General features: G+C 48.9%; 3 protein-coding genes across 3 annotated transcripts; 2 read left to right on the top strand and 1 right to left on the bottom strand.

Annotated features, from left to right (window-relative positions):
- Window positions 1–1,011: 1,011 nt before the first annotated feature.
- Window positions 1,012–1,938, top strand: FIESC28_03363 (uncharacterized protein; the record flags this gene model as incomplete). The annotated part of the gene is made up of 1 exon (XM_031157512.1): window positions 1,012–1,938. The coding sequence occupies one exon, from the start codon at window positions 1,012–1,014 to the stop codon at window positions 1,936–1,938; it is 927 nt and encodes a 308-aa protein (XP_031018485.1).
- Window positions 1,939–11,481: 9,543 nt separating this feature from the next.
- FIESC28_03362 (uncharacterized protein) lies at window positions 11,482–13,119 on the top strand (the record flags this gene model as incomplete). The annotated part of the gene is made up of 1 exon (XM_031157511.1): window positions 11,482–13,119. One exon carries the CDS (start codon window positions 11,482–11,484, stop codon window positions 13,117–13,119), a length of 1,638 nt encoding a protein of 545 aa, XP_031018484.1.
- A 1,356-nt stretch (window positions 13,120–14,475) lies between these two features.
- FIESC28_03361 (uncharacterized protein) lies at window positions 14,476–19,191 on the bottom strand (the record flags this gene model as incomplete). Its single annotated transcript, XM_031157510.1, has 9 exons — window positions 14,476–16,596; window positions 16,647–17,141; window positions 17,190–17,686; window positions 17,744–18,068; window positions 18,115–18,556; window positions 18,603–18,667; window positions 18,717–18,746; window positions 18,818–18,952; window positions 19,051–19,191. 9 exons carry the CDS (start codon window positions 19,189–19,191, stop codon window positions 14,476–14,478), a joined length of 4,251 nt encoding a protein of 1,416 aa, XP_031018483.1.
- Window positions 19,192–19,393: the final 202 nt, after the last annotated feature.

The following is a 19,393-nucleotide window of genomic DNA, read 5'->3' as shown; positions in this document are numbered from 1 at the left end:
CCCTACAAGTCAAACGTCGTCAAATCTCGTACCCACGTCCCGGGGCCGAAGCCACAGCTAGACTCGATTAGTAGTCCTTTTGGAAGAGGCTGTCTGAAGGATTCTTTCCGCTCCTTTGCAGAGGGAATCCATGCCCACTTTCTTATTATCCCTAGCCCAGACTCTTCAGAGTAGGGTGTCGCTGAAGGGTGTCGCACTATCCTCCAGTACTTGGGCCGATTGTCATCAAGTGATGTGCTTAGTTTGGCTTGATGCTTTGATCATCTTGGGCCGCTTCCATCCCATCAGTTCATGAGCAACTGTCATATAAGACTCTGTGTCCCCGACCAAATAACTTATTCAGATAGAAGTATTGCATTCGGTTCGAGTTCTGTTCATTTCGTTTATCTTATAATCGTCACCAATAACAAGCCTCAACTTGCACTTTATCTGCTCTGCCACGAATTCGAATATCCTATTGGCGATCTAAGATAGCTCGCTCTGCCTGCCTTTTTCGTATTACCAGAAGATCACAAGACTCTTCTGATGTAAGTCGGCTCTACAGGCTCCAGTGAACATTTCGCACGAGACTTGTGGTGGACAACCCTTCGCGATCTGCATATCGACAAGATCATCTATCAGCCAGCTATCTGATACAAGCCACCACCAAGACGTCTTGAGGCGCGCAAAGCTTACTTACGAGTCGCTTGTCATCAAACGAAACTCGTTTCGTCTTCCTGAGCAAGCGCCCTTAACCGCGGTGCTTGGAAGAACTGTCTTGAGTCAATCGAATCCGAGGCCACCAAACAACCCTGTCTGTTAGCCCAGCCCGGTCTTCTTGTCGACACTGTTTGACTCCGCCCTACCAAACCAGACGAGGATTGTCAACGCAACTGGCAAGCATCCCCCCAGAAAGTCACCGTCTGACCGCAGAAGTAGAGTGACCTTGGAGGGTCCCCGCCAAGTCGCCGACGGCGCCAAAATTAAGTTTCCGCGAATATATCAATCAATCACTAACTTAAACGGCGCACCATGCCCGTTCCTAATCAAGGTGTAACACAACTTACACCTGACACCACCTCGACGACATCTCCTACCAGCAACTACTTCAAGCCGTTGGCTCCCTCTTTCCAGACTCTCCAAGCTGGCCTCGCAATCTTTGCTGTTGTTGTAATTGCTCGGTTTTGCGTTCTAAAGCTGTACCTATGGTTGCGACATATGCGCGGCTTGGACCAACACACCCACCCTGCTAGATCTACTATCTCATCTTTCTCTCAGCCTCGACTTTTGCAGTCGCGACCTATCTGGACAATGAATGAGAAGGACATCACGCCGCCTACTCGCCAGGAGGAAATAGATGTGGAAAGTGGCTTACAGGTCAGCACAGTGGAGAAGAAATTGGCCATCAACCCCAACTGGCAAAGTATGGACAATGCCATGTCCAAACACATCATATCGCGACCACCTCCGGCGCCACCTCTGACACCTCCCGAGCTGAGCACTGCTGTCTTTACTTTTGAGGACCGTCCCCGACCAGGAGATGATAGTTTCATCCGTCAACCAAACCCTGATTACATGTCTTCAACAGCCAACGAAGTCCTTCCTCCCAGTTCAGGAGCCGCCTCAGTCACTCGCCGGCGTTCATACAACAAGACCCTTCCCATTGGAGTTCCCATTCCTCGGTCTTCGCAAGGCATATCAGATGCTGCTGATCTCACTTTCTCGCCCAGCTCCTACCCACCTACAAGCCCGTTGCTACCACCAGCCCCACCCAATGCAGGAACAGCGGAGATCGGCGTCCAGGGAGAGATTATTGGTGTTCTGGATTCCGAAGGGGCCGGCTGGACAAGACATACGCGTGTCTACGGCGGCGGAGTCTGCCTTGCCTGTGCGGCCTCCGGCGGGAACCACGGCGGCGGTTTCTATGGGGCGACAGTTCGACCGGAAGAAATGCGATGACGGGTGCAAGTTTCGGAACGACCATGGTGTGCTACTGTCAGTTAACTCACCTGACTGCATTTGATTGGCATCTATGGTCGGGCATAGGGATCCATGTGTAACGACCGTTTACGACTTCATGTTAGAGGTGGACGTGGTGCAACAACCGCGCTTCTGGGCAAAATTTTCTCGTCTTACTTTAACGGCATGTGGGCCGGCCTTCAGGTTTTGGAGGCAGTGCATTATCTCATTGTGTTTGTTTTTCTGGGTTGGCTTTTTGTCTTTTGCAGTACACTTTGCTCCTCAAGGAGTTGTCTACTTTTGTTCACTTGGGCTAAGGGTTAACGTCTGTGTTCCCTCAATTGTTCTTGATATCTAGATTTTGGCCTATGATGATATTATGACCAACTTTCTCACTATATCTGTATCTACCCTGCTACGTTTCACAATTCAGTATAATTCTCTCTCATCAAGTATAATACATTGACAACAAGTCTCAGCCCCACATTGATTCGCTGTCTTACATACATAGTAATATCTGCTTCTCAACCGCCAACAAGCACCACACGACTTCCTTCCAGTCGGACTATATTGGTCACGTCACTGACACATTTCGATTACATGTAATCTTTAATCCACCTCAGGGTTATCACGAGTTTCTAGTCATGAAGCTCTCATCACTCAGCTCTCGTCAGCCTTACAGAGGAGCCAGGCAAAGCCCATACCTTGCAAGTGCTTATCGTAGGACTAAGCCTCGGACATGATACAAGAAAGATGCCCAAACTCCGACGCACTCTCCACATTCAGAAGGAATCCTGGAGATCCCTTTCAAAGCCTGAAATGTGTAAAATGAAGTTTACACAGCAATGCAGAGGGTGGGTCGAACCAGAGCTTCGCGCGTCATCAAACCTATGCAGGTCTGGAGACCTACATGTCGACCAACGACTTATACATCTTTTACCGAATCCAGACGTTTACCCGTACACACATGCTTACCAGCCTCCATGATCGGCGATGTGACCCGAGTTCTCTTGGCCCTATGATACTCCGCATCCCCAAGGGCCAAGGACAGGGCAGGTCAACTTGGCCTTTCTTGAGTAGGACAGTGGGAACGGAATTTAAAGATCTTACGTGAGAATTTGTGCGGTGAGCGGGTGATCACGGAGAGGGGAAAGAAAGAGCATGTGCTCATGATGAGAAAGAGTGTAGGGCTGATAGTGGATGTTGAAACGGCGTGAGTTGTCATGCGTGACTAGGTAGGAACAGGAAATAAGGATCGGACGAAAACACTTGAGATCCTAGCCCGTGAAGAGATAACAAGGCCTGTTACAAGGCCATGCAGTTCTGAAGGAGAAAGCATAACGGGCCGCATTATACTCGACCCCAAAGGGACTTTGGTTCAATATATGCATGACGTGTTTCATGCGTTCCAAGCATTCCTGGAATCCAGTGTGTAAAACAATATCATGGCTTTCTGCAGTTGAAGATGGCTTCAGGAAGGTTTTTCGAAAGATGATGCCTCTTTGAGACACATCCAACTCATAGTCTGCCCGATTCAACAGATTTAATGGGACGATTACCATTGGTTTCTCTCGGTCTTGGCCAATACCATCTGAAGAATCTGTATAGATATCTACAAGGATGCATGTCACTTGCAGTCTGCATGCCACATACCTGCTTTACTCTTATTTCCTTGATTACAAATAGGTCTTTATTGGTTTAGTGTCTTCTGGAAGTATGTGTGGTGTGTTGTAGTGCGTTGAGACCATTGATTTTTGGGTTCGGTGTTGCATTGCTAGGGCTGGGGAGGTTGAGATGTGACTTCATCAGGTTTATGTCAAACCACGTGGGGATGAACAGGTACAAAGAACTGATGGACAGGTACATCGGTCGGATTTTAGGATAGAGTACATCCTCTCTGGTCTCGTAAGCTGCCAGGCCTGTGGCTCTTAACCGCCTGCAGGGCATATCAGAACATCCCAAGGGATGTGACTCGATGTATCAGCTATGTTGGAGGACATGACAAAGTTACAACACTATGAAGCTGTAATAGGGAGCTGATCGCTTTGGCAGAAGAGGGAGTAACTGGCAAGACCATCAGTCAGTGCTTCGTATGAGTCTCACGAGACTCATGACTCCATGTTGAAGCTTTCTCATAGCAAGCTATCTAGTTCACCGAGTGAAATGATGCTAACGGAACCGAATGCTCTCGCTGTCTTGTAAAGTGAATATTTAGCTCTCAGCAATGTATATTCTGGTGATAGCTACACAATCGCCGCGCTTGTATACTTCCATGTCATTCAAGAATCGTATCGTGAGATATCGAAAACATAGAGTCCCAGATCGCTGACCGACATGGTTGCTGGTGCCTCCTTGACCTGGTGCTAGCTATACAAGAAGACTTTTGTTATCAGGCTTTTGTTCATCGGTGAGTTTATGTCCAATTCTTCAATCATTGCTGTACTAAATAGTACTGTTTAGAACTCCAGAACTCTCTGGTACGGTCTCTGTCCGTCTGATTCTGGATTCGATGGTATAACTGAGGAGGTCACGTACTCACTATAGCTCCTCGACGATGGAAACACAATCAATGCTAGTGATGGATTATAAAGACAAGAGCCAGCATTTATACACCTTCGGTGACTAAGTGATCTTTCTGGGATGCTTCAGACCATCTTGCTTCGCTATATGGTGTCCTTTGTGTCCATCATCACCCCTGCAACTCAACAAACTGGCCATGCTGAATAACATCTGAAGTGAACAACTTGAATGTACCGATAATATAAACCGAGAGCTTCTTCTGAAAGAGTTGGGTGCATCCCTATCTTCCTCTCCTATGTCGGAATACTTGGCCATCATACTCCCGTGGGTAACAGAAGAAATGTCCCCCAAGGTTTAGGCTGTTAGAATAAAGTAGCCTGAGTGCTAATCCAAGCTATCGTAAGATGAAAAAACATTTTCGTCCCTTATGCTCACCGCGGCCAATTCTTCTGACACCCTGCGGATACCCTGTTTGTGCTAAGGGCATTCCTACCAAGTCTGAGGTCTCTGCGAAGGAAGTCTGCGATGAGAAGGTATTCTACGCACAGGGTAGCATCAGCCGCTATCCTCAAGATCGTTTTACTGAGAGGATGCTACGCTAATGTCGTGAGGTTTAGACTTGGTGATGTGTCCTTCGAGATCCTCCTAGTACAGACAAACTTTGTTGGGTGATACATGCCTGGCTTCTGTTGCTAAGCCGATAGTCAAGTTTTCAATGAGAAATCAGGTCTAGCTAGGCTTCAAAAGTTCTTTCCCTGGACCCGATACTTGCGTTCTGGACTATCGTCGATGGGCCTGAGGTTGGCTTCCATCAACAACTCAACCGGATATAGCTGGACTCAAAGTGCTCGAGCTAACATGTCCAGTCAAAAGAACCTTCCGAGAACGTCTCAGATGATAGTTGGAAGCTAAGAAAGTCTCGATCCATTGCCATCATACTAGGCTCGAGTGACGTCGGACGTTTCGTCACAATGATAGTCACGGCCATGACTCGTTTCATTCCAGCAAAACCGACAGTCTGGTCAAAGATTTGTCAAACCGTCCGGCGCAAACTTTAAACAGTCGCGGATGCAATGCCGTTATATGGAGCTTCTACTAGCGGTGTATATCATTGCCAGTGTTGTTCCTGTTTGGTTTCATGTCTATCTTCCACAAGGTTTGCCGCAACTGTGACCTCGGGGAGGCAACCGAATCACAACCTCACGCTTTGATCCCGCCTCACAATATTTCTTCTCAAATACCACGGACAAATTACGGTCAGAAACAGACGAGATAGACAATTATGGTCCCATCAAGAGTTTCAGGTTTCGCCTATTCACAGCAACCGAGACTGAGCCTCCTTCTTGGAGCCCTTCCGGTGTCCGCTGAGTCATCGAATCAGTTGGCTTCCGTAGCTCAGTTGGTTAGAGCGTCGTACTAATACTTCAATCCGAGTATCCGGTGATGCGAAGGTCTCAGGTTCAAGCCCTGGCGGGAGCAATCCCAGTGCCTTCTGGTTCGTATTTTTGCTCTTGTCAGTAAATATTGAGTTGAGAATGTTGATGAGTAACTTTTTGGCAGACGGTTGAAACAGACGCGGGGTTGTGTTGTGGATGGACTCATAGCACAGCGTTGACAACTCTGCAAGCCATATTTCGCCACAGTGGGAAAAATACATAGAACCCCCGAATTGAATGACTCATATACTATTTACACGAATACTCACAGTTCAGACAGGGCCTTGATGGCAAAAGCTTGTGTGTGATGTTCTCAAGCTGATCACCTGTGTGGATACAGGGTAACTTCCATGAAACCAACTCAGGCGCATAACACAGCAACAACACAAACATCCACTACAATATGACAGAGTCGAAATACACAGGTAGTTCAATCAGACGATCGGCTAGTTCAACGATCAGCATCACTTGTTTATCGACAAGCTTGTCGCCATCTCACTTACCACTCGGGCGTAACCGCGTTGGCGGCTGCAAGTCTAAGACAAGCGAATCACAAGACCAACTCTAGACAATTCGGTTGCACGCAGCTCGCATAGCGCTAATAAAAAGTAGCAAACAGAACTCTTTTCATAAGCGCCATGCAATCATGATGATGGTTGCGAATATGCAAGCGACCGCACAGTGGTATTGTCACCTTTATGCGGCGCGTAAGAGGCGGCTGATATGTCATGATATTGGTTGCGTTAGACGCGGGAAAGTCTTCACCGCAAGAGGTCCGAGAGCCAAGCTTGTAGCTACAGTTTCAGGGTATGCACCACTAAGGAGTAGACAATCAAGATCTACATACAAGAGGTATACTGTGTGTGCTTGATTATTGAACTTATGTGCCACCAAGAGACATTCAAGGACCAACACTCCATTCTCATTCCATTGACGAGAGCTTCCTTATGCTTCCCGTGCACATACACACATACTCACACTCTCGCCAAGTAAAACGAGGGGGACCTAAGACATGTCTCTGATATTAAAACACAGCTAGTGTCACGCTCCGGAGCGGGTAACTTATAATAAGACCCAAGCTTAGTGCACTCTTCGGGTCTTGCTCCTGTTCTAAGATGAGATGAACACGATGGGTTATGGTTATTAATTAGGGTAAGAAAATAGAGAGTTTAATTTTTCTTTGTGTGTGGTCGCATGCATGTACCTGCGTTTAATGTACGGTTGCAGGACAGGACAGGATGACCCTCGCTTGTCTCGATGTCGGGTGTACTTGATTTGGTGGCTACGGTAGCTCTACTACTACCTACCTACAGTAGTGTTTCGTTTCTTAGACTGCGATAATTACAAGGGTCCAGAGATCAAAGCTCATCTCATTCCAATCCAAAAAGCAACGCCACGTCTTTTCTTCATTCTAGACAAGCTGCAGTAGCCAGGAGAAAATAATGGAGAACAAAGAAATAATCATAAGCCACCGAATTAAAAGAACACGTAACTACACTCAACTGTTGAATATTGGTCTATTCTAGGCAGTTAGATAAATAAAGACCGACCGAGGAAGCGCGTCACTTTCTTTTCGGCACGTGTCGCGTTACGTTAGCCAGACAAGGCAAGGGTCTTCATGCTCCCAGTCTTGATAATCGGGCAGGGCAAGGAAAAAAACCGAATAGGGAAAAAAACGGACAAGGAGGCCCGCGGCGATGAAACATTCAACGTGGGGAAAATACGAATCGAGCAGTCCCGACAAGGATTTAATGAAAGAAAGAGCATGAAAGAGCCTGGGCTTGCCGATGGCCGAGACGGAAGTTCAAGTTCAAACAAGGAGAAAATATTATGCTACAAGCCTGTAACTCCCACTATCAGCAAAGATGGGATGGAACTACAAAGCCCCTCCAATCCTAGGTCCCTGTATACTCGCCAAACCAACTATTGCCAATAACCGTCTTGTGCAGCTGAAAAAGAACCACATCCATTAACGGCAAAGCTAGCGGTGACCCCGATTTATTATTATATACTATGTACTCCGTATGGACTGGGCAAAATATTGAGGACAAGGTCAAAGAACAGCGTAACAGATTGATTGAGAGTTGAGTCTTCGGCCATGACGACAAGAAGCAAGCAAGACATGCTTTGCATGGACATAGCCCACAGCGGGCGATCCGTGACAGGGTTCGAATTTGACATTGAACTGACAGGCCAAGTAAGCAGGGCCGCATTAACGCAACTATCGTCGTTTAAACTGGGATCAGTTAATTGCGACTGACATTCAATCCTTGGCTCTGCTGACAATTGATAATCTTGGGTTCATTCCTCTAATCACTTGCAAAATATCCCATTAAAATACAGAATGCGATGCTGGTGGCTGTTGTCATCTCCGATGTCTCGCTAGAATCGCTACCATTACAGTTGTTTCGTTTATGGAGTCAAGCTTAGACCTTGCCTTACATCGAATCCTACAGATCAACGTGTCAAGCTCTCTTTGATCAACAACAACTCGATATAGCAACATAACAACACATTGAAGAAAAATAGTGAACCAACAACAAAGAAAAAAAAAAGAGGCACAGTACAGCACATCACATCACAAAGAAACTCACTCACGAAGAAAAAAGAACGCCGATCAGGCCGTTACAAAAAGCGGCAAGGATCCATGTTCCCATCACATCCGACGCTTCAATCCCCTGAATGGCCTCGTATGATTGGCGGCATCAGACGCCAAAACACCGCCTCGAGACTGTGCCCCCCTGGTTTCTACCCCTTGGAGGGCTGCCTCATGTCGGTCGCGGCGCCCGCAAGCGTCGCTGATTGGAGATGATGAGCCCATCGAAGGACCCCTTGTCACCTGCATTTGCATGTAAGCTCCAGGGGGCGTCTTTTTTTCTTCCTTAGCTTGGGGGTAAAAGAAATCAAGAGACCCCGAGCTGAGGGCGTAGGAAACAGATAATCGGAGAGACGGTTCGACAGCCCGTAAAGCTGTTCAAGCTATTTCGTCTTCTGTCCTAATAGAGTCGAACTTTCTGTCACCCACAAAATAGATCAGTGAGTTGGTGAGTTGGCCATTCTGCTACCCACTGAAAGGAGGTCCTTCTCTGGTCCTCACTGGACTGTCACGCGCTATCTGGCCAGAGACTACTGCGCGACCCAAGTTAGTATCTTCAGGTGATATTTCGAGACACTATTGGCCACTGGCGCATACAGAGGAGATTTCGCCTCCAACTGCCTTCTCTTCAGCGAATGCTTCGTCAACCTAACCTCGTATTTTATTCAAATGAACTCGTCTCCTTTTTTCTTTGTGCTGTGTGTGCGCGTACTTGATCTCTTTTTCTTTTTTGCTTATCGTATCGCAACCGTACTCTAACATGTATTTCCTTGCTCGTATCTTGTAAGCGAATGTTTTAACGGGGTCAAGTTCGTCATCAATTAATTCTCTGGTGAGTCAGTGCCCGTAAAACACATGGATTGACAGCAGCCGAAGGTCCATCAAAGAAATCCATGTTCCCCAGGCATAAATGAGGTGATCAAAGTTAGCTCGATCTCGTACTGTGTTCAGGCACTGTCGGTACCGGTACAGCCCAAAAACCAAAAACCCCCCTTGCCCGTTTTAGTGAGAACCCGGCTTCTTAACAGCGCGTTGACCACACGAGTGGACGTGCCCATACCAGATACTCTGGCAGCCCTGTCGGTTTCCTCATTCCATCCGTCCAGCTGGATTCTTACTTTACCAGGCGTTTCCTGGCTATATTGCTTTCGCAGTTATAGGAGGGGGAATGGGAATGAGGCACCTCACCGGTATTGGACTGGATCTAGAATAAGGCTCCAAAAGGCTGGCACGCATTTTCACTGGCCAAGGTAGCCCCTAATCTGCTGTGATGCACTGTCTGTTGTCTGCCCATTCAGAAGCTCTGAATCGCCGTCTTTGAAACGAACGTTAAGGCGGTGGGATGTGGGAGGTACCGGACAGGCCTGGCTACAGTAAGCGCAGCCGAACAGTTACTGTATGATAGCAGGCATAGACGAGTCACTCTACAGTACGGGACCGGTAGAGAGCAATCGCATCCATCGCCTCCGTTCCTTCCTACCTCGAGAGGTGCGGTGCCTGCTAATGCTAGCCTTAGCCTCCACTGGGTAGTCACTGCGCTACCTGCCCTGCCCTGTCTGATTTTCCCCAGCACACCCGCCCGCCAAGCCGTTCCCACATTTCCTTTCCAGTTCCCACTCCTAGTCCTGCTCCTGCTCGCTCGTGCTCTCCATTTGACACTCGCTCGCGCCTTCCACCTTCATCCCTCCACTCCTACCTTCCGTCCTCTCTTCTAGACTTAAACTCCACCACTTCCTTTTTTTCTTCCTCCTTCCTCCCCTTCGCCCACTATTTGCGCCCCTTCCTTCTTTCATCTCTCTTCCTCTCTTCCGCTTCCTCTTTCCATCCTCTCCTCCTTCTCTTTCCTGCGTCGCCTTCGGTTGCACCGCCTCGCCTCGCATCTCGCACCTGCAAAAGCTATTCCTCGAGAATCTCCTTCCCCGCCCGCGTCTGCGAAACCAGCCAGAAAAGTCAAGTCACTTTTTTTTCTCCATCAATACGCATTCGCTCTCGCCCGCCCAACCCGCTTGCCCGCTTTCGCACCACAAAAAAAGCCCACGCACGACAATCGGAAATTTGATGAAGGAACAATCATCAATCAAATCTTTGAGGTTTCTGGAAGGCGCATCTACCGGTGATACCTGAAAACCAATTTTAATCCTCTGTATTATTCTTTCGTCGATTCTTGCCTTATCGCCTATTCCGCCTTCGGTCTGCGGATATACCACCACCAAACAAACAGCTTAATCAATCTCGACATTCCGTCATCATCAAACCCAAGACTGCGAAACAGATTTTCCACTCACAGAATAATCGAAAAAAGAATCAAATTTCAACAAAAAAATTCAAGAGGAGGCTACGATAGAAGGTAATACCTGGACCATTCACATCTGGCTAGGCACCGTTTGGAGGACGCTGTCTCACTAAAATTGTCTCGGAGAGACAAGCCAGCTGGTGCTCGCGCATACAATTCGTGTTGATCACTCGAGCGTGAATCAACATCAAACCATTCACGAGGTTAAGGTTCTGTCATCTGACCACGGTTCAAAGTCTTCAAGCTTTTTGAAGCTTGCTTCCTTTGACCTTTCTCAAACGAATTTTCGTCGATCGCACTCTGCATCGCCCTTCATTCATCATTAACTGTTTGTTCCACCGACTACACTCTAATCTTTGACAACTTGTCATCTGTCTCTCTCTCGACTTTTCATTTGGTTCTCGGCATTCGCAGCTTCTTGGATTTGCGTGTTTTGGCTCTCCCGACGCAACATCTTCATCGGCATACGTTCTGTATCGACAACCAACTGGAATCCAACGTTTTGTCGATTTTATCGGTATACCCACATCGCATAATTTGTTCGGCTTGATTTCAGCAAACCATACTTTCTAATCCAACCGACTACTTCCTTGTACGCAAGAACTAGTCGCATCACGTTCTCTGTCTCTTTCATTATTTTCAAATCTTAGATTTACGATTCCCGCTTTGAGCAACAGACACAGGCGGTCTCGCTCAAAATGTCTTCCAACTTCGCTCCCAACGGCCTCGCCATGCCCACCGGCGGCCTAGCTGCCCGACGTGGTAGTCAAAACCCCAAGCCTCTCGCGGTTGATGTCATCAGCCAACCTAAGGATAAGGATTCTGGTGTTCCCACCCCGCGCACCAGCCGCTCTCATCTTCTTGCTGGCCTTAGAACGGCCCCCAAGTCCGCTACTGCTGCCTCGTTCGGCCCTCAGTCTCCCACGACCGGTCCTCAGCAGCAGTACGCCCGGAACTCCATGGCTGGAAATGCCTATGGCATGGGCCAGGACAAGGCTTACAATGCCCCTAAGACGGCTTACCCCCAGTACGGTACCCAAAACAACTACAACTCGGCGGTAAACCAGCAGTACACTGTTGATCAGATCTTGGCTCCTCCTGAGCTTTCCATGGAAGAGCAGGACCCCGGCTTGTACAACCAGCTCGTGGCTACCAACCTGTATCTGGCCCAGCAGCAGCAACACCTTCAACAGCAACTCATGACCGTCCAGGCTGCTGCTCAGCGTTTCCAGCAACTCAACCTCAACAACCCTCAGCTTGCGCAACAGCAGCACGCTCTGTTCGAGCAGCAGCAGCAACTACAAAACATGCAGCAGCAGATTCAGCTCCAGGCCCTTCTCCAGCAGCAGCAACAACAACAGGCTCAGCAGCAGCAACAGGCCCAGCGACAATCGCAGCTCTGCTACAACCCCATGACCCAGGAGTACTTCTACAGCCAGCCCCAGCAGGTTCAGGCCTCATCGCTCTACAACGAGCAGCCCTCTACCCCCGGATTTGGTGGATTCCAGCAGCAACATAACCAGGGCACACCCTCGGTGCAGGTTTCGCCTCCTGCCGAGTCACAGCCCTTCTCGTTCCGCAGCAACACACCTCCCAAGCGCTATGAGTCTCCCACCGAGGTCGCCCCACTGCCTCCACCTTCGGCCAACGCTTTCCGCCGTGGACACAAGAAGGCCAACTCTCTCGCCCCCGTTAACAGCGTTATTGCTGCTGCTCTTTCATCGGATGCTCCCAAGTCTGCTGGCCCCAAGACCTCTACTTTCCCTGGTACCCCCTTGACTGGTGGATATGGACCTGGCCAAGCCCGTGCTGGAGAGCACCCCATTCGCCAACCTCGTGGCCCTCCTTCTCTGGATGAGCTCAAGGCAAAGCCTACTGCCAAGTATGAGGGAAGCAAGAACTTCTCTGCTCGCACTCGTCGCTCTGCTGTTTCCAACCTTGTCCGTGCTGGTCTTGAGCGCCGCAAGGGCACTGGTAGCTCCTGCGGCAGCATGAGCCCCGTTTCCGAGACTGCCGAGGAATCATCGACTCCTATTACCGATAACGAGTCTGACTCCGGTCGCAGCGGATCCGGAAGCCTCGCAGGCGATATGGAATGCCCCAGCTCGCGCACATCTGCCAGTGGAAGCTGGGGTGCTATCGGTTCCGACCGTCCCAGCTCCCGCCAGAAGACACGCAAGAGCGTTGACAGCATCGAGAGTGTCGAGAGCGAGAGCAACTCTTTTGCCGATGTGTTCAAGAACGGCGCTCTGCGAGCTGCCAAGGCACAGGATTCGGCTGACAGCCAGCGTAAGGCACACCGACGAGTGTTCACCAAGAGCTCCACCTCCTCTTAAAGGTGACGCTTCGGCTTCAATCCTTATCTCTGTCACGATTAACGCGCTTGGACTTTTCATTCTGTACACATGACTGCTCGGACTGGCGGGACTGCATTTTGATGGTTGTCGTTTAGTCTTTTTCTGATTACTTTCGGAGTCTTGTTATCATATGGGGGGTGGATGACCACGTTTTCCTTTTTATTTGCGAACTTTACTATTACAGAAGTTTATAATTCGCTTCACAGTCTCTCCTTCAGACTTTTCTACTTCGTCATGACATTGGGGGGAATCGCCCGGGGATAATCTTGTCTCAACCTAGATGGACGAATGGGTTTACTTGGGGGGTTTGATGAGGAAATCTTTATACCAATGAGGATGAGAAGCATCACCGGGGAACAAATCTGGACTGAAAACCTCTGTGAGGCAGTGAGCCAGCCCCTGATGTGGTTTTACGGCCGGCGTTCCTGCGGGAATAGTGTTTCGGCAAATTTGACATTTGCTTTCATTGCATTCGTTACGGTTATTCTTCTTGTCTGTTCTCCAATGCCAGTCATTGTCCGAGGTGTTATGGACCTTGTGGGACTGGTAAGAGATAGGCAGATTCATAGATAGTTTACAACGGCACAATCCCAATTTGAAAGCCACACTAAATTCGTTCATCCACTGTGATTTCTTTGATGAATGTATCAATGTCTTCTGGCCTGTATATGTCCTGATCTTGTACTTCATGAGTTGCGCCAATCAAGTTCTCCCTTTGCTTTGTCCGCAATCTAGATGTTTTCTACTAAGTCCAATTCTTCACTAACATGCTACCCAATCTCAAAGTGCATTCAACACCGTCATCAGTTAGCCCACCAAGACCACTTCCTGTCACAAAAGACTCCCCATGCATTCTATCTTCCCATTTTACTCGCCATCGGCAGGTCAAGTTCGCAATTTTGAAAGCTGTTCTTCAACAAACACATCTGGACGGCTTCCGTAGCTCAGTTGGTTAGAGCGTCGTACTAATACTTCAATCTGAATATTCAGTGATGCGAAGGTCTCAGGTTCAAGCCCTGGCGGGAGCAATCCCAAATGCCCTCCAGATTCTCTTTTTGCTTCTTTTTAGTATTATTATTATGTTGTATTCTTGCTAAATGTTTGCGTGATAGTGTTGTGGAAGGAAAGTAGGCAGCGCATGTATGCTTGTAAGATTGTAATTGACAAAGTGAATTGCTGCGTGAGCTTGTTCTTTCATTTATAGTCTTTGGTCTTGTCTTGTGTTTGTTCATCGTGTAATCGCAGTCCTTGCGTCTTTATCCCATCATGTCTGTCTATCATGACAAAACCCCCACATCCTCATCTCTATCATGTCGTGCATTCCACTCGTTTCCCTCATGATGGCCATTTCGGCTCTGCAGGCATCCGACTCCTCCTCTTGATTATGCCCGCCCGCTCCGGCACTCCTGACAACCCGGGCGATGCCAAACTGCTACTGCTGTCCCTACTGCCGATTCCGTCTCGGCTGCCCGGCGCGCGGCCTACGTTCTCCTTATTGCTCAAGCTGCTGTCGCTACGAGCATGGCTGATATCGCTTCGAGAGCTGTGTGCAGGGCTGTTGCCGTTGGCACTGATCCCGGCTGCTGCCCTGGAGCTGCTTGATGTAACCAGCGATGTGCGAGGTAGGCGACTCTTGACAGGAGCGAACTCGCCGCTGATACGTCGGGGAATGCCAGTTGGCCCGTCCCTACTTCTTGGCCGGTAAAGCATTCCTTCTCGTTCTCGCTCAACAGCGGCAGATCGTCGTGGACTGGCTGCTACTTCGACGTAAGCATTGTTTGCTAGACTGGCGCGGTTTCTGTGTGTTGGTGTTTGCGGACCCGCCGACACAGACGTCTGTAAACTAGGAGGCGTATAACTGTTGTTGCGACGGGATCCGGCTCGTCTGCCAGATGACGAGCTTGGTACAGCGCTGGCAGCACCTTCGCTTGGTCTCACACTCGTATCGATATTTGAGCGGACCAGTTCCGAAGCGAGGTTTCGTACGAGAACAGCTGTATCCTTCTCTGCCAGGGTTTGAATAGCAGCCATGAGAGACCGCACTTGAGAACTGTTGAGAGACCTTGTCCCGTCACCACTACCGATTCCAGGATCGCAAGCATCCATAATAGTTCTAACGAGCCTGAGAAGGTTAAGTCGGACAACTGGCTTCTTGTGACCAAGCCGTTGCGCGATACCTGCAAACATTTCAGGCTTCGCTAGCGACGCGGCGACCGAAGGACTCAGACGCAGCAGCTTCAGCAGCGGTTCTAACAAGTTGGAGTCAAAAGAATTGACTCTGTTGGTACTGAAGCAGCTAACAATAGCCCTTGTAAAGCCACCATCCGCAAGATGAGACTCTACGTTGGCGGTCTCTTCCTGCAGCCAGACTAGAATAGCATCAAGCGCTGTGACCTGCCAATACTGATCTGTGAGTAATGATACGTAAAAGTTGAGACCCTTATTCTGCCATAAGTATCTGCGACCCTTGGAACCTGAGTGCGCCATGTCACAGAGTATGGGGAGAGCGAACTCCTTCGGTGGGCGGTCGGTCTGCATAATTCTGAGTAGTAGAGGAATAATGCCACCCACGGCTGCGTCCTCCTGTCGCTCTTTGCTGAGACGACAGAGGTTAAATAATGTGTTGAGGACCTGGTTAGAAATTTCACGGAAGTGTGTCTGGCCCTTCTTCATGCTGTAGCTAAGAAGATCGATCAAGAACTCGATGGCATCGGCTGAGTGGAGTGACTCGATTGTCGTCGAGAGCATGGAAAGATTCTTGATGAACTTCAGCATAGTGATCTGATGGATTGGCGTCATGCGCCGGAGATCCTTCAATACACTCTTCAGTACTTGCCGATCTGCAACGACCTCCTTGACGTAGTTTTCTGCTTGACTGAAGAGGTAGAAAATATTGACGATTCGACCTTCTACGAGCTCGCCAAGCTCGTCCTCGCCTTCTTCGTCAAGGACTCGGTGAAGGACGAGAGCCAAGGGGTATAGAATCTTGCTTCGTGAGAAGATTCTGCAAAAGTCGTTCTTAGGGGTTGGCCCTTGAAGCTCAAAGACATTCCAGATACCGTTGACCCCAATAAGAACAAGGTCTCGAGTAACATCGTAGTCCTCATCGAGGAATTCAACCAATACGTTCAGACCACCCGCAGATACAAACATCTGCAATGTCAATGTCGATGTCTGATACATCTGGCGAACAAAAGCCGCTGCCTCAAGACGAATCTCGTCCGAGTATTGGCGTGCGGCAAATTTGGTAATAATAGGAATACCGCCAACGAAACACAAGTTTTCCTGAATCTCCACATCATCCAAAATAATTGCGTTAACGACCTTAAGAAGTTGCAGGATCATGTATTGTCTGCTCTTGACAGTACAAGGCTCCAAAATCTCAAGGATAGGCAACAGCCCATGAGCACTGATGATCAGATTCTTGACTTCGTTGTTTTCCCAAAGTAAAGCAAGCTGTGGCATGTTAGCATTACTCCTTACCACATGATCAGGCAAGCACTTACCAAATCTTCTGAGAACTCGGCCAGGGCATCGTCGCCTTCTGTCGTTTTCAAAGACCTCACTAGATCCTCCACTCTTTCTGCTAATCTGGCGTGTCGATCTCGGGCAATGTTGGCCTCCAGGTCCATCTCATCCCATCCTGGGTCCATAGATGCAAACGGATCGTATTCATCCTCTTCGTCTCCTAGCCAAGAACTGCTCGACACGCGCGACATGAGCATTAGACCACCATCCTCGGACCCCTTCTCGCTCTCCTCTTTCTCCGCTATTGATGATTCCGGTCCGAAAACGTCGCTAAAATCTTCGTCGTCATCTTCCGCGAACTTCTGGATTTCTATCGATGACCGCGTCCGTCGCATCGGTGCATCAGGGAGAACCGAGGGTCGTGATAATGATTTCTTCTTTATGCTACCGGAGTCAGGGTTATGTGTTGACCTTGGTAACGATGTAAGATCAGATGGGTGAAACAGCTGTGGCGCATCGCTCTGTCGTGAGTTCTGTAATTGTGTAAGTCCTTGTTCAAGATCTTGACTCGATGAACCTACTCTTCTCACAGCCTGATTTGGATTGTGAGTGAAAACGTTGTCGCTATCCACAAAGAGATCCGAGAAGTCTTCCACGCTATGCTCCCGAAACGCAAGATCCGGTCTTGACGGTAGCTCGAATTTATTATTGAGATTGGATTTCGTAGGTGATCTGGTCCGGCCTCCACCTACGGCCTTGCTCGAACTCGATTTGTTTCGCGTGTGTGCTTTCACGGGATCCGGAACTCTAGTAGCCTTCCTAGGAGTTGGTCTGATCGTCTGTTCCTGGAGATCGCTGCTGTCTTGCCATTGACCTAACCCTTTTATGGTCATCAACTCTCCCTCGAAGTCGTCGTCATAAGTATTACTTTCGTTCCTTCCATCGTTTATTGAGGCGAATGCTTTTAGGCGATCACTCGATAATAAGCCGCCAAAGTTGTCCTGAGGCTTGAGATGGGGTAGCTGTAGCGCACTTGGTGAAATAGCCGTTGCAAAATCGTCGTCCCAGTTGTCGTCGTCTGCGGTACCATGAGAACTTAGACTTGAGACAGAGCTAGTATCACGATATGACCTACCGGCTAATTCAGGCTTACTGAAAGCTCCAGCGCCAGCTCGAAGTTTTGCATATAAACCACCCTTGGCAGGAGTTCCACCGTGGAACCTCGTTGAAGGACCAGTCTCAGAGCCCATCGATGATCGAAGGTTGGGCTCTGAAGATTTGAGAGCCTTGTTCCACTGCTTGACTTCCTCCACGGCATCATTGAAATTGGCTGGTTTCCTTGCTACTGGGGCTTCCTGTCGGCGACATCCTGTGATCCAAGCATGGCGAAGTAGTTTTCGGGCAGTTACACGGAGATTAGGGTCTTTCTGGAAACATTGCATTAAGAAGTCACGGGCAGCCTAATGAATCAGTAAAAGTAAACTCAAGGAACGGAAGAGTACTCACTGCGGAAATGCCTTCAGGCAGTGGAGGGTGATCGTCGTTGACAATTGCGAATAGGGCAGGCATCGCGGCCAGATTGTGATATGGAGGTTTCCCTTGAAGAAGTTCGATAACCGTGCAACCGACACTCCAGATATCAGATGCAGAACTCGCTCCAGAAAGCTGAATGATCTCGGGAGCCATCCAATAAGGCGTGCCGACAACCTGTGCCTCCTTATCTTGGCCGCCAGCAAGCGTGCTAGTTGACACTCCAAAATCCGCGAGTTTCACCGTACCATCCTTCGTGGTGAGAATGTTGGCGCCTTTAATATCTCTGTGTATAACACCCTGGTCGTGAAGGTATTGTAGTCCCTGTAGGACCTGCGTCATATAAACCCCGACCAGATTCTCAGGGAACTTGCCGTATGCCTTGCAGATTGAGTGTAGAGAACCATTTTCACAGTATCTAATTCCATTAGTTTCAAACTTGCAAAGGTAGTTCGGACTCGTACTCAAGAATGATGTTGAGGGCGTCAACTGATTTCACAAAACCGATATACTTGACGATATTGTCATGCTAGTATCGTTAGCTTCCGCATTCGATGTCACTGGGCTGATATTCCTACATGAAGATTCTTGAGAAGATCGATTTCACTCTAGACAGCACCCACACATGTTAGCTTCAAATCGCACAGTCAGGAACATGTATAGCTCGTTGGCGACCCACCTCGATCATGCGCAACTCACTCTTGGGCAGATCTGCAAGCTTGATCTGCTTTACCGCAACCGCCTCACCATTACCCCAGTTGAAGGCCTTATACACTGATCCAAAAGCGCCTTTTCCAAGACATTCACCTAAGCGCTATAAGCAGAAAAGGTAAACATTAGCATCACTTTCGCAAAAGTCTTGCGCCGCTTCACCGTTCAGGAACTAGGCGCCAGTCATAGGGTAGTACGAACATAGTCCTTCAGACCTGGATCTTGCAGGGCGGAACTCTCCCGAATCTTCTCTTTCCGTGAAGGTGTACCAGGCATAGATCGCTCGCGGGTGGCCATAACAGGACGGCCATTGGCGGCGTGGTACTGCCGCTCCGGCACCATATCTCAATAACTCCCTAGCTTCAACGATGCTCGACTTCGTTCGTAACCAGCTGAATTATGCTTCCTCGAGGATAGCAGAAGCAAGCGGCGGGGGATTGACGAAGTTTAGGCCCAGACAAAGGTGTCATTTCCCTTCGAGGATCGAATCAAGGGAGTGGAATGACGCAGGGCGGTCTTCGTTTCTACATACGAAATCGGATTC

The sequence above is a fragment of the Fusarium coffeatum genome (genome assembly GCF_003316985.1).
Source record: "Fusarium coffeatum strain FIESC_28 chromosome Unknown BRIP53273_contig_70, whole genome shotgun sequence".
Classification (NCBI taxonomy): domain Eukaryota; kingdom Fungi; phylum Ascomycota; class Sordariomycetes; order Hypocreales; family Nectriaceae; genus Fusarium; species Fusarium coffeatum.
This window is presented reverse-complemented; position numbering and strand designations above follow the sequence as displayed.